An 18,684-nucleotide genomic window follows, 5' to 3' on the forward strand; every position below is an offset into this window, starting at 1 on the left:
TTCTTCTCCCTATTCCCCTCGCTCCACGGAGCAGCTATAGCAATCAAGGCACCTTACAATAGCAAGCAGTACATCCCAGCCACAGCAGATGCTGAGGACCTTACTTCCTGAGTCCTCCTGCCGTTTTACTCAAAACCATCTTTAGCTTCATCCTGTAAACTGAATGTAGCATTTGGAGTTCACTAGGCATCCTCCTGGACTAATCTTCCAATCTAATTTCATCTGAAAGAGTTCAGATGATAGACTTGGAGGCCACACTGCAGTTTGAACCAAAGCAGGGCAAGTAGGTATGACCGGAGATTCACCTCAGGAACACACTCGTAATCCAAAATACTCTAATGTTGACTCGCCTTGAAACAGCCACATGCAAAAACAAATGCATGAAAGAAGAATTAGTTACATGTAAATTCTCAAGTACTGGAACAAAAATGTTACTCCATTCCTAGATAAGAAAAACTTCTCACAAACTCAGTCCAAGACCATGATTACTGGAGAGGTTGTCCTTCAAGTAAAAGCTTCCAGGGCAGGGGAGATGGGTTCAGTTTCAAGGAATTCAGCATGAAGTCAACATCTCGGAAAACAGAATAACCTTGAACAAAAGCATCTCTGGTCATCAACATACTGCATTTTTAATTGAGCTACTTCAGCTGAACATTTTGTAGCTTAGGAAACTACTGTGCTAACTGCTATGAAGTCCACTGAAACACCTCCCCCCGAAAATATGCATTTAAACCCAGTCTGGTGCTAACTCCAGTTGTTATCACTTCAGTAAGAGTCAGTAGTAACTGTCCTGCTGATAGCACTCTAATAAAGATCAAACAGTCTCATAATCCACTCTAGTAAGAGTAACGAAAATATTTCCTAACAGAACTCATACTGTTTAAAAACAACCTAAGACAACAATTTTATTCAGCTTTATTAATAAAACATGGGATAAAGAATTAAAAGATTGCTATGACATTTACAACAGGACTCCAGAGATAATTATAAAACAGCAATGAATCTAAATAAAAAAATAAGATCATATATACTAAAAACAGTCCTTATCCCTGGGAACCAGCTGTACATAGTGTTCTTCCTGCAAAAAAGCCCATCATCTTTCAGGTAAGAGAGGATGAATAAAATTAAAGCATTAAAGGCATCAGTATATAAAGCTGCCATTTTAAACATTTCCGACTTACTGGGAAGTAATTCACAAAAAGTAATCACAGGAAAGAAGTCAGTGCTGATGTTTCTTTAGTCATGCAATCACAGCACAAACAGGAAAAGCAGCACTTAATTTACACTGATTATATTTTTAAAACCATGTGCACATTGCCATCATTTAAAGTGCAAGCTACATGTCTGCTGAATCCAGAGAAGGCAAAACAGGTGAGATGGAAGTTCAAAGTGCTGCCATCAGAGGTTATACAACTAACCAACGATGCTGGTAGCAGATCTCCAACGCTAACCGTGCCTAACGAGTTACTTGCTCTTGTTCATTACCAGCCAAACACATACTCCATTGCTTTGGATACAATGCTCTCATCTTTCCTAGGAGTCTGTCTGTCAGAAACCACCTAGAAGGCAGGAGAAAGAAGCCAGAATCAATCAACATAAAGTTAACTCTCATTATCTCTCTTTTCAAGTGTTATTGTATTAGGCAGTGTAAGTTCCAGAATGAACTCTTAATTTCTGGAAGAGTGGCAAGTCACTTTTTAAATGATTTTTAGCAGTTGAGCAGACTAAGTTGGCACTGAAAACACCACTTGCTATAAGAAGTGACAGAAGATAAAGGCCAAGGCCACACTCACAGTCTAGCCTCAAACAATTACGCAAGAAGGGTTTTTGCTATCTCTTCTTAAAATACCTGGTAGTCACTAGTGGAAGCTTTATATGCTGTTGCAAGAGGTCTCATTGTAGAAATTCTTGTAGTATTTGCAGGTTGTAGTGGCGAGCCTAAGGACTTCGCAGGTGGAGTAAAGACTGAAGACATTGAGGTTGTAGAGTTTCTTTCGAAGTTTTCCATCACACTCTTGGGGAAAAGAGAAAAAGAGTTAATACGACAATCAAACTAAAGCTACACAACAATGTCCAACAAATAAAGAGAGGGTGGAAGCCCTACCAAATATCTGTGGAGGAAAAGGGCATTATAACGTGTGAATTTTAAGCAACATTAGAAACATTTAAAACTGGTAGAAGCTGAGGTTAATAATTACCAGCTTTATTATTTCTATGTTCCTCCTATTAGAATAGTTTATTTTTTAACTTTTGCTGCATTATCCTCAAGTGTCGCATCCCTTTAGAGGAGACCAAAAACTGTGTGGAATAAATGACAGTGTCATTTACTTAAGCTGCACAGTACCTTATTATATATCTATATAAGCACAATCAATGAGCAGGAACTAACATTTTAGAATAAAATCAGATTGAACCAATTATTTACAAACCTCAAGAATCATTTACAAGGAAAAGAATAAATGCCAGAAGGTGCAATATGCTCAGGATTCCTCTCGTGAGCAAATCCGTTGTAATATACTAAGATAAACTTAAAAGCAGAATCAAATAAATTACGTAAGAGTCAGAGGATGCAAGGACAATTTAGGACAGTGACAATTTTAACCCACCACTTTACATATAACACGGCCTCAAGCACCTCAGGATCCAATATGGGAAACTTTCATCTCCGTTGACTCTAAAGCCTTAACAATTGTAACTTCTTTAACGTGAAGACCAACAGTTGCTTATTATGACCACAGAGGTGTGGAAGCAAGGCATCTTCTCAAATACTTAAAACTCATTTAAGTCTTAATAGATTATACCCGTAATTATAATAATTACACCTATCTACCTATGCCTTGTGTTAAGGAAGGTTAAGGAAGCAGCAGAGAAGTAAAAAGGAAGCCCTAAAGCAGAATGCCTTGTATTTAAGTAAAAGCAGTTGCTAACTTACTTTGTCTATACAAGGCTTGACACCAATCATAATAGATTCACCAAAAATTCTTCCATCTTTGCTTAAGGCTTTCCGAGCTTGAAGCTTAGACTGATATCGAATGTGCATCCAATTTCCTGCGTTGGACATCTGCATAAGATTAAATGAAAGTGGTAAAATTTAGCCTTTTAAAGAACATGAAAGAACATTTTCAGAGATAAATCTTAAAGTGAGACATACCACATGCTTTAATATGTTTCCATACTGAGCAAACTGGAGGAGAATATATGAAGCTGAGGCTTGAGGAAATCTGAAAAACATAGGAAAAATGGTCAAAAAATAATCGTGAAAACCAAGTGTTTTGGTGCTAAAATACACCCTTACAAAAAGTTTCTAAAGGGCAAAATAAGCCCTTGTGTAAACACTCTTTTATAAGCAGTGACTTACATAATGTCACTACACATCGGTGGTAGAATACTGCCTAATTTGAAGCAAAAACACGTAGCTTAAGCTAAGGTGCATCTCTAAAATAAATATGTCTATTTGCTGGCTTTAACAACAGTTGCAGAACGCCGTGTAACAGCGGTGTCTGCTGCTTCTTTTCATGTTGCCACATTTTTGTCCATTATTTCTAAAACTTCAGAAATCAACTTACCCAAATACAGTTACCCATGTGTCATCAAGCTGATCTTCCGAGGTTAGGGAATCACCCTGAGTATAAAAAGGATCCAGCTGAGCAGGAGACAGAGTAGTCTTTCTAGGCTGTCCAATACTTGCAGGACTGAATACACTTGAGGCTGTTGAATTGAAATTGCATTTTTAGTAAGTTACTTTTGCAAGACACAAAGCTTAAGAACATACCCTAAAAGGATGAACTCAGACTCAACATCACACATTTCATTTGTATGTGGAAGACATGGTCAAGATTTATTTGCAGAGAAGCAGCAAGTCACTTGCCTCTGCCAGCATGTTCCCGAGGCCGGTGACTAGCTACCCTGCTTTCCCTTTAACACAAGCAGCAGCAGCTTAATGCAGAGGTCAAATTGGAACAAGAATAGCCAAAATTAGGCCTAGAAAGAAGTCATGGGCTCATTCAGAAAGCAGGAAGCCTCATGAATTGGGATGGTCACCCATCTATGTCAGTAGCTTTACTCAGGTAAAACCACCTCCATGCTCAATTTAGTTACAAGCTCTCCACAAGGAACAAGTGTCCTGGGAGGAAGGCATTTCCTCTCCACATACCCTTTGAAGAGCTGGTAAGATGGGACAAATGACAGGCAAATTAGCAAGGAGCTGATCTAGCTTGGACACTGCTCATTTTTAATTGTGCATTAAAAAAGGCAATAAGTAGTTAACAGGATGTCTACCTGCTCCAGGAGTTGAGGGCATAGTTCCAACCAATGGGCTCTGCGTTACAGAGAAGCTGGACTGCATTAAAACAAAAAAGTAATAAATCATTCTCAGAAGAGGGCTATTGTATCAGAGAAGATTGTTTTCAGGCAACTTAACATCAAACAAGAATGTTAAGTTTGCCCTACGTTACTCCACCTAATCCTTAAGATCAGACACATTTATATAAACAGTTAACACAAAGTTACCACCACCACCCACCCACACTCTCCCCGCTATTTATTCAACACCATTTTTACATTCTAACACACCTTAGTCATCTATTAGATAGCCTGGTTATACAGCAGGCCTCGATTATTACAAGCTGGAATTTACAACAGATTCCTAAACCACAGGAAATGCAGTTAGTTTTCTTACTAAAAAACTTACCTGTCAAAAGAAGCACTAGGACAGGACTGCAGAGCACACTATCATGTTCACATGTGCTCTTGAATTAAAGGAATCATGGTCACTGAATCCCACTACTAGACAGCTCAGATGAGGTGAATAGTAAAGGTTCACATAACCTTTTAGAAATGTTATTGTTGCCCTTTCAAGATGACCTGCACCCTCCAACCCCTGTTTGATAAGGTATTTTACTCAGCAAAGAATCTCTTTTACTTCTGCGAACACACTAGAAGTTCGCAACTACTCGGACATTTCTAACTATCAGCAACCAAATAAACATACAAGAAGGTTAAGAGCTGCAACAAGCCTGCATGTCATGTAAAAAGCATGACAGAGACAAGATATTGGCTTTTCATTCTCTGCTGTCTACTGAGAAACAGCAGTCACAGAAAAAAGCTCCATTACTGCACAACTACTACAAAGGAGCAAGCATACAAAGAACCTGAACTGAAAACTCAGGTATGTTGCCACATCGGCTTATACAAGTGTGTGGAAGAAGCTTCACTGAAGCAGTGAGCTGCTCACATCTGCTGAGGATAAGCCAGGACATAAACCACTTACTGGTCTTGCGGTCAGAGGTGAGGGTCCAAGCCCAGGACTGGACAACTCGTCGTAGATGCTTCTAACCGGCGGAGCTCCGCTTTTGTCTTTGTGTGTAGGGACTACTGGCTGAGGGGGAGAGCCACCTGCACTTACGAGGAGCAGACAAAAAGCCTAAGGAAGTCTGTGATTTTACTCCATTGCTGTGCTCTTGAAAGTTCACCAGCAAATTCAGCCACAAAAGACCATTTATTTTTTTCACTGGAGGCTTGCAAAATCATCTGAGCTATCTAACTGATCAGGTTAGAAAGCCCTGTGCAGGATTTATCTGATATTTATCTCATATTTATTAGAAACTCTCTCCTCACACAGCCATCATTTAAAACTTCAAAGATCTCATCCTAAGTTTAGAAAAATACACTTACCCACCTGTTTTAAGCAACCCCTGTGAGTTTTCTACTGGTTGCCTGGTTTGTGTAACTGATATTCTGTTGCTGTAACTATCCCTTTTATAAACAAAGACAAGGTGAAACTAACAAGCTTGTTTTAACTTTTGAAACCAGTTTCTCAAGAGGGTTGTATCTAAGAGGAGAGGAAGGGAAGGTGCCTGGAAAAACATCTCCAACAGATAAGACATGTTGCTACATCAGCCCAAATACACCAGACATTAAGACTGCCAAATATTACACCAATTATTCAATTGATTAAGGTCTGATTAAGGATTTTTTTTCTCCATTGAATTTTAAGGAAAAAATATGTAAGAGACTTTTTAAAATTCATTACAGAGAAGTCAACAGCTTCCATAAGCTGTTATTTATTTTGTCAGCAAAGACAGAATCATTAGGGTTGGAAAAGATCTTCAAGATTTGAGTCCAACCACAAGTCCTTCACCCCCATGCCTGCTAAACCATGTCCCTAAGTGCCTCAGCTCTCTGGCTGCTTTGAGCAAACAGAAAAATTAGATGGCCACAGACTGTATTCACAGCACCTGTATATGTGTGCGCAGACATATGCATGGATAAATGTATATACACAACTGATATCCAAATACTAGCATAAGGTGAACTAGTTGTTAAGTGTTTATAGCACCTTCTTTGTAGAAGTTGCCTCTCCTCGTATCAAAATTACCTATTAAAACATTTATTAAGCTTAAGCCTACTTCGAGAAGTTCAACCAAACTAAACTGAACACATTTAGGTTTACTGACAGGCAAATTCTAAAGTCACAAGGATTAAAGCCTGCGACAGTGTCCAAAAGTGCCCAAAAGAAGTGGATCCTGACCTGCAAGCAGAGGAGACCTCATTTCCATGACGCCCACGGCGGGGCCCCCGGCGGCCCGGGGCTGCGGAGTCACCGGGGCGGGCAAATCACCCATGAGAAAGCCCGGGAGAAACTGAGCGCCGGCGCCCGGCTTGGGAGACGTGGGGGAGCCGAGGGTCATGGGCTCAGCTCCTGCCGGAGGAAACAAGAGCTCAGAACCGCCGGCAGCGCCCAGCCCCAGAGCCCCGCGCGGGCCCGCGCGGCGCCTCCACCCGCGTCCCAGCGCCTTCCCCAGCGGAGCCCGCTCCCCGCGCAGCGCCCGCCCGGGCGGAGCAGAGCAGAGCGGAGGAGGCCGCGGCGGGCCCGGGGGCGCGGCGCGTCCCGGCGCGTCTCACCGGCGAGCGGCGGCTCCACGGCAAACGCGGCCATGGCGGCGGGAAAGGGGCGCGCCCAGCTCCGCCAGGCGCTTTCAAACGGGCCGGAAGCGCCCGCTGGCGTCACTTCCGAGAGGCGGGGCCACGCCGCTCCCGCCCATCCCGCCGCCATGTCGCGAGCTGCCCCCTGGCGGTGCCGAGCGCGACATGGCGCCACGTCACCGTGCGCGCCCCGCCCCAGGCCCCGCCCCCGGGCGGAGCGTCACAAAGCGCAGCCCGGCCGCTTGCACCCCATTGGTGGGAGCAGCGGCTGCGTCACCGGGGCGGGGCTTGCGTCGCCGTCGGCCGGGGAGCGCGCAACCCCGTTGGTAGCGGCTGGGCAGCGGGGCTCGCGCCGCGCGGCCAGACCCAGGGCTCTCCCCTGTCTGTCAGCTGCTCGGGCAGGCAGCGGTGGTGGCAAGGCCACAGCAAGCTCTAGCTGCATTCACCAAATCTTACACAGACTGGTTTTTTTAAAATGTGTCACCTCAAGATGGTTATTCCAGTCCTAGGAGGGTAAGATAAAAAGGCAAAGCTATTTCTCCCATCGCGGCTGTTCCCTTTGGGCAGTGAGAGCACGGCTGTGGGGCCTGCGCTCAAAGAAACAGCAGCCAGTCAGAGAGAAGTTGCTAAGTTGTTTTAAGCCTTTTATGGTATCTCTGCTGAAACAATTAACAACATAAAAGCTGATGATTGTTCTGGCATGTCAAAAATATCATGTTGGTGCTATTCAAATCATTACTTGATGGCAAGTGGTAAAAATAAATAAAGCATTAAAGCATCCCCTGTCTTTTTAACTTCAATCAATAGACCATCTGGTTTAATTTCTAAAAAATATTTAACAGGTGCCTAGCCCATGAATTTCAGTAAAATTTCTTTCTTTGCAATATAATTTTAGGACCTAATAGCAAGGTACTTTATTACAGGAACATTTTATTATCTAGGTTTTACAATTCAGCTAGAATGGATAAAGATTTGGCTTAGTATTAAAATAAACAGGACAACTTTATTACCTCAATTATAATTTTACTTTATTACCTCAATTATAATTTTATGTCCTTTAATGCCTTGTTGTCCAATCGTTCAATAAAGCCCATCATTCTTTTTTTTTTTTCTCTAATACTACAAAGAGAAGAAAACATTTTCTTTCATTGCTCTAAGAAGAGCTTGTTCTTAGGCCAAATAATCTCTGAAGACAGTAAGACACCATTTGGCCTCTAGACTAGGTGCTGAAAAAAAGATGGGGGAGGGAATACGCAAAAAAAGCGTAGAGAGTGAATTTAAACTGCACATGTGGAAAGAAAATGCAAAAAGACTGCAAGATTGAGGTGTATCCAACATCTGTCACTGTATAGTCAAAACAGATTGTTTAACATCTCACTTTTGATCAGTCATGATCATTTATGCTTCCATTTGCCTTTTTATTGTGTTCTTGGTACTTGTGAAGCTGCTCCATGAAGCCAGCATTTGGACACACAGCAGGCCTTGCATTTTTCACCAAAGAAAAGGCTCTAGCAAAATTGAGTCCTTCTGAATTCATTAGAAAACCGATGACTATTGCTGCTGCACGAGAGACTCCTGCGTTACAGTGAACCAGTACCACACCATCCTACAAGAAACAAATCAAACACGCTAGTTGAGATAATCGCTAAGTAGATAGTAACAAGTTTTGGAAGCTTAATATGAAATCTATAGATATTTATTAAAAGCTCCATACTAATTCCGAAACAAAAACACATACACAACAATAAAACAGTTACCACTGAGCATATTTATCCTCCTTTGCTAAACCCTGTTGCTTTTTTTATACAAAGATGTATCTGGCATGTAATTCCTATTAATTTTGTATCTAATAGAAATACAAATAAAAAACAAGAAATAGACAGCAGATACTAATCTCTCCTTACTAATAACTCCCTGCTCTGATCTCTATAGCACAATCTTCTACCTGACTTTTCCTACACTATTATCACGTACTTCATCAACTGCTCCTGCAGAATATCTATTCTTATCAATTATCTGATCTTTTACCCAATTCTTCCATTACAAGGCTATTAATATTGCTGGAGAAGGTTTCAGGAAAGTGTCTTTGCTTACGAAACAGTAACTGCAGCATAAACATCAGAGGCAGGGTAGCAGCACAGCTGCAGTTATGAATGACAAGTCTCATTTAGAAATGAAGTAGAAACTGTAACTAGAAACCTTAAAAAAGGTCATTCAGCGACCAAGCGTATCACATAGCTTGTAAATGATGCATGAGAGAAGGAAAGAACACCGTGACACAAAGAAAGCCAGTACAAGATTATCTTCTTTTATTCCCAACTATGTAAATAATGAATATGGTAGATATGGTGGATAATGCCCAATAAGGTTTGTGTGTGAAGACACTGTGTTTATACCAAAGGGTCTTCTGAAAATACAGTAAGTCTGGAATTTACAAAAATGAGCCAGAGATGATCTTGGCCATATAAAGGACTGCCAAGCACCCCCCAAAACCATCCCTTCACCCCAGTATGTCACAACTTTTTCAGGATTTATTATTAATTAAAATCACTGGTTGGCTCTAAGACTACAAAGAGTCCTCTGATAATCTTTGTACGTAACTGTATGTGGTTTCACAGCTGAATGTGTTGCATTTTCAGTGGATGGTCAAGGAAAAGCACAAGGATGGTAGATGGCAGCTGACAAACTGTAAGATCTATATAGGCCTTATTATCTTCCTGTTACACTTCCTTCTAGTTCAATGTAACCTCTCTGATAGATGTTTAGCTTTTCCTTTTTCTCTCTGTGAGATACAGTAACTTAGACTTAGATGGGATTTCTCTAGGTGAAGGCACACATCACTCCAGCTTTGTCTCTAACATGCAAGTCAGTCATTCTAAGAAAAGTAATACTGATAGGGAATGGGGGTTAAGAGCAGGGTCATGTTTCTAGGAATGCTTAGAAATTGCTTGAATTGTTAAAATTAAAAAAGCAATGACAAAGGTATTCATCTGGTAGCATGCTTTCTTTTTTGTTTTAGATTTCAAATAGGGTAATAAATAATCTAAACAGGATAACTAATAGCATTAATTATGCAAATACTGTACCTGGATCTTGGCTTTCTCAATAAACTCAAAACATTCTGGGAAGTAGGAGGTGATATCAGTTTCTGGGAGATCCAGAATAGAAATGCTCTTGTATACAAAGTCATCGACGAAGGCATTTTGAACTCCGTATGCTACATTTAGAACATGGGTAACCTAAGTGAAAAAAAAAGGAAATTTTCTGAAGTCTGCAAGCAAATGACCACTACCAACAGTAGATTATTCTTTAGATCTAGATTGTAACTTCACACAAGTGCACTGTTCCATTTTATATACATATGCTCTCTACACTGTGTTTTCTTTCAAGCAAAGTTTCACTGAGTGTTAAAATATATTGCACTATATTTTACTTCTCTTCTTCTTTTTCATTAAAACAAACTGGAAGTTATCATTAGGGCAATGAAGGTTTTTCAAGTAGGTAGCTTCCTATCTACTGAAGCTACTTAGAGTCATACCTTGCATTTATTTAAGGTTAGATCACCAGGCAGGCACTCAGAATTCATTGCAGTTTACAATAGGAATCATTTAATTAATCACTGCAATTTAAACAATTCTGGATGGAACACAACTTCCATTTTATAGGACAAAGACACACTACCCAACAGAAAAAAAAAAATGTCAGATATAGTGAGAAACTGACTAGATACACTGAATTTGACAGAGCTAAATTACTGCAGAGCAGTGCCAAGAAATTTAAAGTGACTGAAAATATCACAACATTTGAGACTGAACAATAAGACCCCCAAATTTAGTGTGACACTGAGATTTGCTGTCTGAGGATGCTCACTGGCACCAATCCTGTTAGTTAACCTGGTCAATAAGCTTTAAACTCTTGCCACAAATCATGTAATCATGTAAGAGTTATTTTATTTCCCCTTCATCATTAATGAAAGGAAATTAAGTGATCTGTTTAATTAAAAGATGCAGAATTAAGTAAAGATTTTAAACAGAAAAGGCAGTTGTCAGTGTAGAGATGGAAAATAGAAACCAATGGGAATTATATCATAGATCACCCCATAATTCCCCAAATTTTAAAGCTTGCCCTAACCCATCAAAGTAACATTCCTTCTCCTGACTTACCAGTAATGTTTATTGGAGCACAAGAATTTCAGAGTAAACTATACTTGCACTTGGCAGAAAAGAGCAAATCTGGCTTCCTGCCATCTTTGCTCTGTTCAAGGTATGGCGAAGTCATGGATTATTTTAATGTACGTCGAAGTGACATTTAGATGGCAATGGATGCCAGGTCAGTGCACGCCCTGTCCTGCAGAAGCACAATGGTCTGAAGGTCATATCACCTCATTACCCTGACAGAGAAGAGTAAAAAGATGGATGTTCAGGACAGACTTAAGAGTTACTGCTTTGTGTTTCTCCTTTTAACCATTCCCATAAAAGCAAGTAGGTTTGATTCTGCTTCGCATCTGACACTTAAGAAAAACATATATGGCATGGCAAGGCCAGAATCTATTCTATAAATAGCACTAAACCATCACAAGTCTTGCAGCAAAGTATTTCAACTTCTTGTAAAACTCACACACATCCATCCATCTGTGAATGGAGCTGCTTTAGGGGTAGCAGCCTTTTAAAAGTACACATGTACTGTTATTGTCCTTAAACCCTGAGAATGCATAATTTTAAGACTTTTCCAACTTAAAGAAATACACTAACAAGCACTATGTGAGGTATGGTTTATTGCTACATAGTGTTACCTTATGCTTCTTCATTGTCTCCAGATCATGAGCAGCATCCTGTGACCCTAGAAAGATAGCGAGCTTGTTACCCTGTGAAATATCACTTCGTAGCACATAGCATCACACTGTCAAGAAGTCCACAGCAATCAGTAACAGTTGTCAGAGACCCCTAGAGCCCACTGATTGTAACGAGCAGAGTGAATATTTACTGCCTACGATTAACTGTAACTGTGAGGCGAGGCACACGTGCCTTCGCGGGCCCCGCCAACGGCCCCGCGCCCCACTCACCCAGCAGCAGCCAGGGCCGCACGACGCCGACCTGCAGGTCGGCGCTGAGATCGGGTACGTAGCCGCAGCCGCCGCCATCGCCGGGCGCCGTCTCCTCCACCACTTGCACGCACGCACCGCGCCACGTCTCGATGATCCTCTTCCCCGTCAGCGTCGTCACCCTGGTGCACTGCTTCCGCAGGTTGGCCCTCGAGAAGCTGCGGATCTCCTCCCCGAGCGAGTGCATGGCTCCGGCAGCAACGGCTCCGGCGGCAACGGCTCCAACGGCCGCAACGGCCCCAACGTCAACCCCAGTGCGGCAGCGGCGCCACGCCACGCCCCCCTCATCCCGCTGCGCCCGGCGATTGGCCGAGAGGGAGGCGCCTCCGATTGGCTGCGGGGACCGGGGGCGGGGGCGGTGCTACCGCCTCCCCGCGGTGTCGCTGAGGCGCCGGTAACGGTCACCGTGGGGAAGGGGTTTGGTCTGGCTTGTGAACTCCCAGTGGGAGCTCTGGGAAAACGTTACGAACGGAGTGTGAAATCACCAAAACTCAAACTGAAGTAGCTTCTTGGTTTGCCCGAGAGGCAAAATAAAGAAGGGAGATTAATGCTCTTCATTTCCTTCGGCTCGTTCCCAAGTGGTTCGTGTATTTCAGGCATTTCAGGCATTTCGGGTATTCTGCGTAACCGTACAGCACTAGCTGTAGTATTATCCTGTAATAAAAAGGAATGTTTAGAGTGAAATCTCTGTTTGCTGTAAAGGTAAGTGGAAAATACTGTTAGCTTAAAATGTACCAGAAATACATTTTAATTATACTTTTTTAATAGGAAAAAAAAAAGGGGGGGGCATTTTTATGGTACTCCCCTTCTGATGTTAAAATATGATTAAAACCTGAGCTGAGAGCATGTGATGACTCTGAAAAGTCTAATGTTATAGTAGCATCATGCCGGAAAATGCCTTATACTAGGGCCTTCTGCCCCATACAAATCCGAGGCAGAGTGTTGCCTGAGAGTTTGCAAGACCAAGTGCAACAGAACCTGTGTAAGACCCTGAAGAGCAAATGCTAATAATACAAATAAGTTTTATTCTTTAACCTCTGAAGAAGAGTCTCTGTTATCTATGGACATAGAACAGCTGCTGATTCCAAAGCAGTTGATTTTTCTGCCAGGAATGTTTGTAATGATGATAACTACCTTAAACAGCAGAGGTCACTACTACATAAAATATGTACTATTTTAATCAATCTGAATATGCTGCAATAATTTATATAAATAATTAGTATACTGTTACTGAATGTGTCTATATTATGAGCACTAGATCTGGCTTCACTATTCACATACACTGCTTTTTGTCATGCAGGCTGCTGACAAGTTGCTCATACTTTCCTTCACAAGATAGAAGAGAAGATGATGGGTAAGATTAGAGATTAAAATTAGTATTTCAGTTCACCCATGAATACTTACTGAATATAGAAGGCCTCTCAAAAGATACAGGACGAGCTAAGTGCTGTTTCTGCCTCATTGGTAGAATGTATTTAGGGTATTGCCAAATCTTTAATTTATGAATAAGCTCTCTGCCAGCACATATGCTGTAGAGCTTTAAGTATTCTTTAAGCTTATGTTTCTCTTATTTTGTCTGTGTCAAGAAATTCAGCAGAGTGTGTTCTAGCAGATGTGCTATAAATTAAGAAACATATAATATAGGTAAGAATCGCCAGAGAAACAGTTTGTATGCATTCAGAAAATCCATATGACAATATGTCATCTCTCTCCCTTGTTTCCTTTTCCTTCCACTTCTTATTTAGGCCGAGGTTATGCTGCCCTCAGTCACTGATGTAAAAGAGACAGTTTCTGTCAAAGAAATGTTAATCAGACATTCCACATAGCTGAATTTGAGAAACCTGTTTTGCATTCTGAAGAATGAGGTTGGTAGATGGTTGAAATTCATTATAAAATGTACTAAAAATGAGAGTAGATTGCTTGTGTCAGTAACTTAACTGAAGAGGATAATCAAAATAATCAAATTAATATGCTAATAACATTGCATTTAAAACTGAAATAGCCAGATGACTTTGAAGACTGTAGTAAAAGAAATGGGTCAAAATGCAAAAAATGGCCAGTTACTATCTAACCAACACAGTCTGCTGCAGTTTGAAAGTTTATTAGCTGCAAATAAACAAGAAAAAGAAGAACCTATTTACACAAGTTGGTCACAGAATGACTATGAATCATGAATGTAACGTGGTGATGAGAAAGGCAAACGTGACCCTAGGATGTGTCAGGAGGCATGTCAAGAGGGAAATAATGCTATTATATAAGGGTCTGATATGTCTTTTTCTGAAATAAGTCTCTTTCTACGCTGTATCTGGGGCTGACCTTATTCAAGAGACGCTTGTGTTGAAAGAAGCGCAAAGAGCAGCTTGAAGCTCAGACTGCTCTTCCTTCCTCCGACACTCACCAAAGCTCTCACTTGGTCTCAGGGTGGAGCCCTGGCTCCTCTCATGCAGTTTGTGTCTTGGATCGTTTGGGCAGACACCTCCTGCACATGCTGCAGGGATGGCCCCCACACAGTATCTGTTCTGCCACCATTCGTGCTGCCACACACACGAGCACTTCTAGTGATGACTTATCTGCCTCCTACACTCCAGAATGGTGTGCCCACACAAAGCAAAGGCCTGCACCTGATGCAGATTGTCAGTCTTTAGCTCTGTAGAGCTATGAAGACTTGATCCTCCTCCTGCTGCTAGTGTTACTGCTGGAAAAGCTGGCAGCTTGGAGTCATGAGCAACAGGGCAAGGTGGCACATGGGAGGATGGCTAAAATCCATGACATGCTAATAAATAAATAAATAAAATCATATTTCCTTCCACAGATGTTGGCTTTAGCACGTCTGTACCCCAACACCATTTTCCCTGTAGAGAGAAGTATTGGCTGAGGGACAACCGTTCATATGTTCTCACCCATTTGTTTTCATCCTTCAGACCTGGCATGCCAGCACTGGTTCTACATCTGCTAGGCATGAAAAGAGCATTCTAGGAGAAAAACAGAGTCCCAGCAAAGTGAGAGGTCTACGGAGGAAGAGCCAGCCTCTTCTCCAGCCCACCTGTGTCCTGTATACTGAATGAGGATTTGGATATGCACCCGCTTTGATTCTGGTATCCGGTTACATCTGGAAAATACGACTTAGGTGGACTGATGACTGGGAAGTGAACACTGTGTGAACTTAAAAAGCTACCGAAGTGTAGGCAGAAGTCTGAAAGGGCAGTGTGTGGAAGAATGAATTTGTAGCAAGGCCTCTTCTGGAGCAAGATGTGGTGAGGAGTAAGACATCACTGTGTCACAAGGTAAGCCATAGAGGCATAAGAAACTGTAATTTTGCCAGTTATTCTTGTTATTTATAGAATCACAGGGAGAAAGGACAAAGAAAGAGACAGATTAGGCAGATTAGACACATCACTTTAAAAATTGCCATAGTAGTCTGTCCAAACAGGGAAAGAGATGTCAAGCAGGACGATGTTGAAGGCCTTTACAGGCAGCTGTCAAAACTAAGAGTCAGCAGCAGGTTCCTGCGCACACCTATCGCTGCTGTTACAGGCACTGTAGTCTGGTTGTCAGTGCGCCCGGCTTCAACATAAACTGTTACTTTATTTCTGTGGTTTGTAACACATTAAAAGCTCTAAACCCCACTGCCTAAACAATCTGTAGTTACTCTGCGAATGGGATGAGGCCAAAATTGATGGGGATCTTGTAATTTATTTGTGCTTTGACTGTGTGTATTTTCGGTGCCTATTTACTGCTGCTGAAGGTTTCCAGTTGTAGTTGTTCCAGTTTAGTTGCAGTTCCTAGGTACACACACCCTCATTCACTCTTTCAATAATCCCTCCAATTCCAATCAAACATCCATTAAAGCTGTGCCCCTGACATATGCTAGATCATTCTTCTTCAGCTGTATCTACCTAGTGTTTCTTGAAACTAGAATTGGTGCGAGGTGTTGGTCAAGACCAGAAAGAGTCAAGACCAGAAAGGTCAAGACCAGAAAGAGTTGGTCAAGACTTTGGTAATTTTGTTGCCTCAGGGCCTGAGCTGGTAGCCTGACTGGCAATGACCAGAGTGACCTACAATAGCCAAGTGTACATTGCAAAAGACTAAATAATCAGGTGCCCAGTGGTTGCTCCTAAGAACATTGATTGTCTGTGACCCTACTCTAAGCACTACCCTCTAAACCTAGCCTCAAGGTAGGCAGCCTTCTTTTTCTGTTCTCATTATTTCTGTTTATTTCAAGCATCATTTATTTCAAGCTGGTACTTATAAAGTCAGCCTGACCTAGTGTCACAGATGAGTGATGTTTCTACTGGGCTATCTCCTCATATTGCTGTAGGGAAAATCTCCCAGAAGCAAAGCACCTGTGAACCCTTTAGCAGAGCCTTTCTGCACTCACCACACCTTGTGAGCAATCCATGCAAATGAGTGGACTGATTCACTGATCAAAAGATACGTATTTTTCTAGTGTGTCACTGACAGTGGTGAATATGAGCACTGGAGAACAGAACAGAATGCAAAGCCAAAGTGTTTGATAGCCACCATATCCTTAAGGACTTGGTGGTGGGAGGAGGATCTGGCACAATTCATGTCTGTATTGCAGAAGTAGACTCAGGAGAACACCGTGGACTCCCCATGCATTTTCACTCAGGTGTTTCCTGTCCAGAAGCTCTTTGCCTTGCTCTAGTGCCAATATAAAATAAATACATAATGTGCAGATGTAGTGTTGATCAACCTTGGTGTAAAAAAAAGGTGGGTCAGTTCAATAATAGAGAAATGGGTAAAATTATTCAGGGAAGAGGCTAGTCTAGAAAGAAAACAACACGTTTCATCAAAAGTATCTGCACACTCATAATACCTACCACTCAGGCTAGCTGCTCTGTAGAAGAATAATGGTTAAATATTCAGTTAGCATGGCCACCATGCAATTGTGGCCAAAGCAATTGTTCTCCACTGCTTGTGTGTTAGAATACTTGTACTTCAGAAAAATTGACTTTAGAGAAGTTAGCTTTGCAATAAAGTCTGAGAAGAACCTGTGGAGCTCAAGACCTCCACAGAGAAAGGAAAAGATCTGAGCTTTTTCAAAAGAAATGAGGTTATATAGGTGAACTTCTGTAATGTTCCTAAGATTTCGAAGTTCTTTGAAAAGCTAAAAGTTAGAATTATGATTTTGCAGAAGCAGAACATTATGACATCTCACTCTTTTATTTTTTTTTAACCAAAATACTCAAAAGAACAACTTCCATCCTGCACTTAAGCTCATATTTTGCATAAGAGCTATTAACTTCCCTTCCAGAATGTTGTTTCTGTGCAGTTTTATTTCACTGGTCACATAAAGATGTGTAAGCTACTTTGGAGCAAAAGTGCAGCAAGGGCCAAGCCTACAACCGGAAAGTTAAAGTTTCAAAGCATACAATCAAATTTTATTTTAGATTTTTTGTTACACCTTATGTGTAGCTTTTGCTTACATGTAGCTTCCACAGACATAATAAAATATTAACATTAGGATTTACACAAGGATGCTTAGCTAGTTTTTACAATTTCAGAAAGTTCAGGACAGAAACCCATTACAGTTTTTTGTTTTATTTGATGTCAAAAGCATAAACTGAATTCAGTAGAACTATTTCACAGATTAGCTTAGCCAGATATGGAATGGGGAGCTGTCTTGTTTACCATTAAGAGAGGACTTCTGTAAATAGGGACTAAGGTGAAGTGGAAATGCATGAACACAGTACTTCCTTTCTTTTAAGTATTAGGAAATGGTTTCTCAGTGTACCCTATCTTCTTGCCTCTCCATATTACTAATACAGCATTATGCTGCATGCTGCTGTGTGGGAAGTTACTCCCTGCAGCCAGGGAAGGAAAAAGAAATTATCTGCCTTAGCTCATTCTATATCTATTGCTTGATCTAGCCAGCTCAGATCTGCCAAATAACTTCTGGCCCCTAAGAAGGAAAAGATTATTTTTCTCCTTTCCCACTCAGAATACAAAAATACTCAGGCAGGAATAGATCTACATTATTCCTACGTACAAGGCACTGTTAAGCTAAGCCTTTGCTACAGGATCCTGGAAGTTTGCATGGGTTCAGAAAATGATGGGTACATTTGTAGAAGAGCAGTTCAACAGCCATCAAGTACAAAGACGGTATTAGTGGCTCTCAAAGGCTCCAAGCCACAAACTGTAGAAGTCTGAGAGAATGTTCTTCAGAAGCTCTGCTCTACGCGTGGTCTGTTCTTACCCTCCTCTTCAGGGCTCCGTTCTTTGGCCACTGGTTTCAGACAGTGTACTTTTCATCTCACCAAGTTCATATGTTCTGTTTTCTTTTTGGTCAACTGAATAATGAAAATTAATTAGTATTATAAAGCTTAAATTTTTCATGAGATCACTTAGCATTTTAAACACATAAGCTCCTTCTTCCCAAAACTCTGTGAACTACAGTGATCCAAATTGCAGATGACAGAGTAAAGCCTTACTAGTCAATAGTATTGATGGGATGAAACCTATTATCGTAACTTAAGATTGCAATGTGGTATTACATGTATCAGCAAAGAAAGTGACACTGGTATAATTCATTTTATTTTATATTATATTATTTTATTCTTGCTATGAGGACCGAGATCAAGATATGTCAAAATATTTTGGTGATGATTGAAAGCATTTGAAAATCCGGGTTTCAATAA

General features: G+C 41.2%; 2 protein-coding genes across 2 annotated transcripts; both read right to left on the reverse strand.

Moving 5' to 3' along the window:
* Positions 1–879: 879 nt before the first annotated feature.
* NUP35 (nucleoporin 35) lies at positions 880–6,994 on the reverse strand. Its single transcript, XM_088526979.1, has 9 exons — positions 6,904–6,994; positions 6,530–6,700; positions 5,270–5,394; positions 4,279–4,339; positions 3,567–3,708; positions 3,152–3,221; positions 2,933–3,061; positions 1,850–2,014; positions 880–1,559 (listed from the first exon to the last, which is right to left on the reverse strand). The coding sequence occupies exons 1-9, from the start codon at positions 6,935–6,937 to the stop codon at positions 1,482–1,484; spliced, it is 975 nt and encodes a 324-aa protein (XP_088383105.1). The 5' UTR covers positions 6,938–6,994; the 3' UTR covers positions 880–1,481.
* A 1,243-nt stretch (positions 6,995–8,237) lies between these two features.
* On the reverse strand, positions 8,238–12,250 carry DUSP19 (dual specificity phosphatase 19). The gene is made up of 4 exons (XM_010223933.2): positions 11,987–12,250; positions 11,717–11,763; positions 10,011–10,163; positions 8,238–8,530 (listed from the first exon to the last, which is right to left on the reverse strand). Exons 1-4 carry the CDS (start codon positions 12,210–12,212, stop codon positions 8,309–8,311), a joined length of 648 nt encoding a protein of 215 aa, XP_010222235.1. The 5' UTR covers positions 12,213–12,250; the 3' UTR covers positions 8,238–8,308.
* Positions 12,251–18,684: the final 6,434 nt, after the last annotated feature.

The sequence above is a fragment of the Tinamus guttatus genome, unplaced genomic scaffold (genome assembly GCF_059628265.1).
Source record: "Tinamus guttatus ecotype Peru unplaced genomic scaffold, ASM5962826v1 Tinamus_guttatus_pri_ptg000260l, whole genome shotgun sequence".
NCBI classification, from domain to species: domain Eukaryota; kingdom Metazoa; phylum Chordata; class Aves; order Tinamiformes; family Tinamidae; genus Tinamus; species Tinamus guttatus.

What these genes read in the sequence shown, in the direction of transcription:
- NUP35 (XM_088526979.1), bottom strand. Translation starts at nt 6,937, where the DNA reads ATGGCCGCGTTTGCCGTGGAGCCGCCGCTCGCCG. An exon ending in GAAACATATTAAAGCATGTG is followed by an intron (nt 3,062 to 3,151) that starts GTATGTCTCACT and finishes AATCTTATGCAG; the next exon opens with ATGTCCAACGCAGGAAATTG. An exon ending in TCAAGCCTTGTATAGACAAA is followed by an intron (nt 2,015 to 2,932) that starts GTAAGTTAGCAA and finishes CTTTTCCCCAAG; the next exon opens with AGTGTGATGGAAAACTTCGA.
- DUSP19 (XM_010223933.2), bottom strand. Translation starts at nt 12,212, where the DNA reads ATGCACTCGCTCGGGGAGGAGATCCGCAGCTTCTCGAGGGCCAACCTG. An exon ending in GCGGCCCTGGCTGCTGCTGG is followed by an intron (nt 11,764 to 11,986) that starts GTGAGTGGGGCG and finishes CTATCTTTCTAG; the next exon opens with GGTCACAGGATGCTGCTCAT. An exon ending in AGACAATGAAGAAGCATAAG is followed by an intron (nt 10,164 to 11,716) that starts GTAACACTATGT and finishes TTTTTCACTTAG; the next exon opens with GTTACCCATGTTCTAAATGT.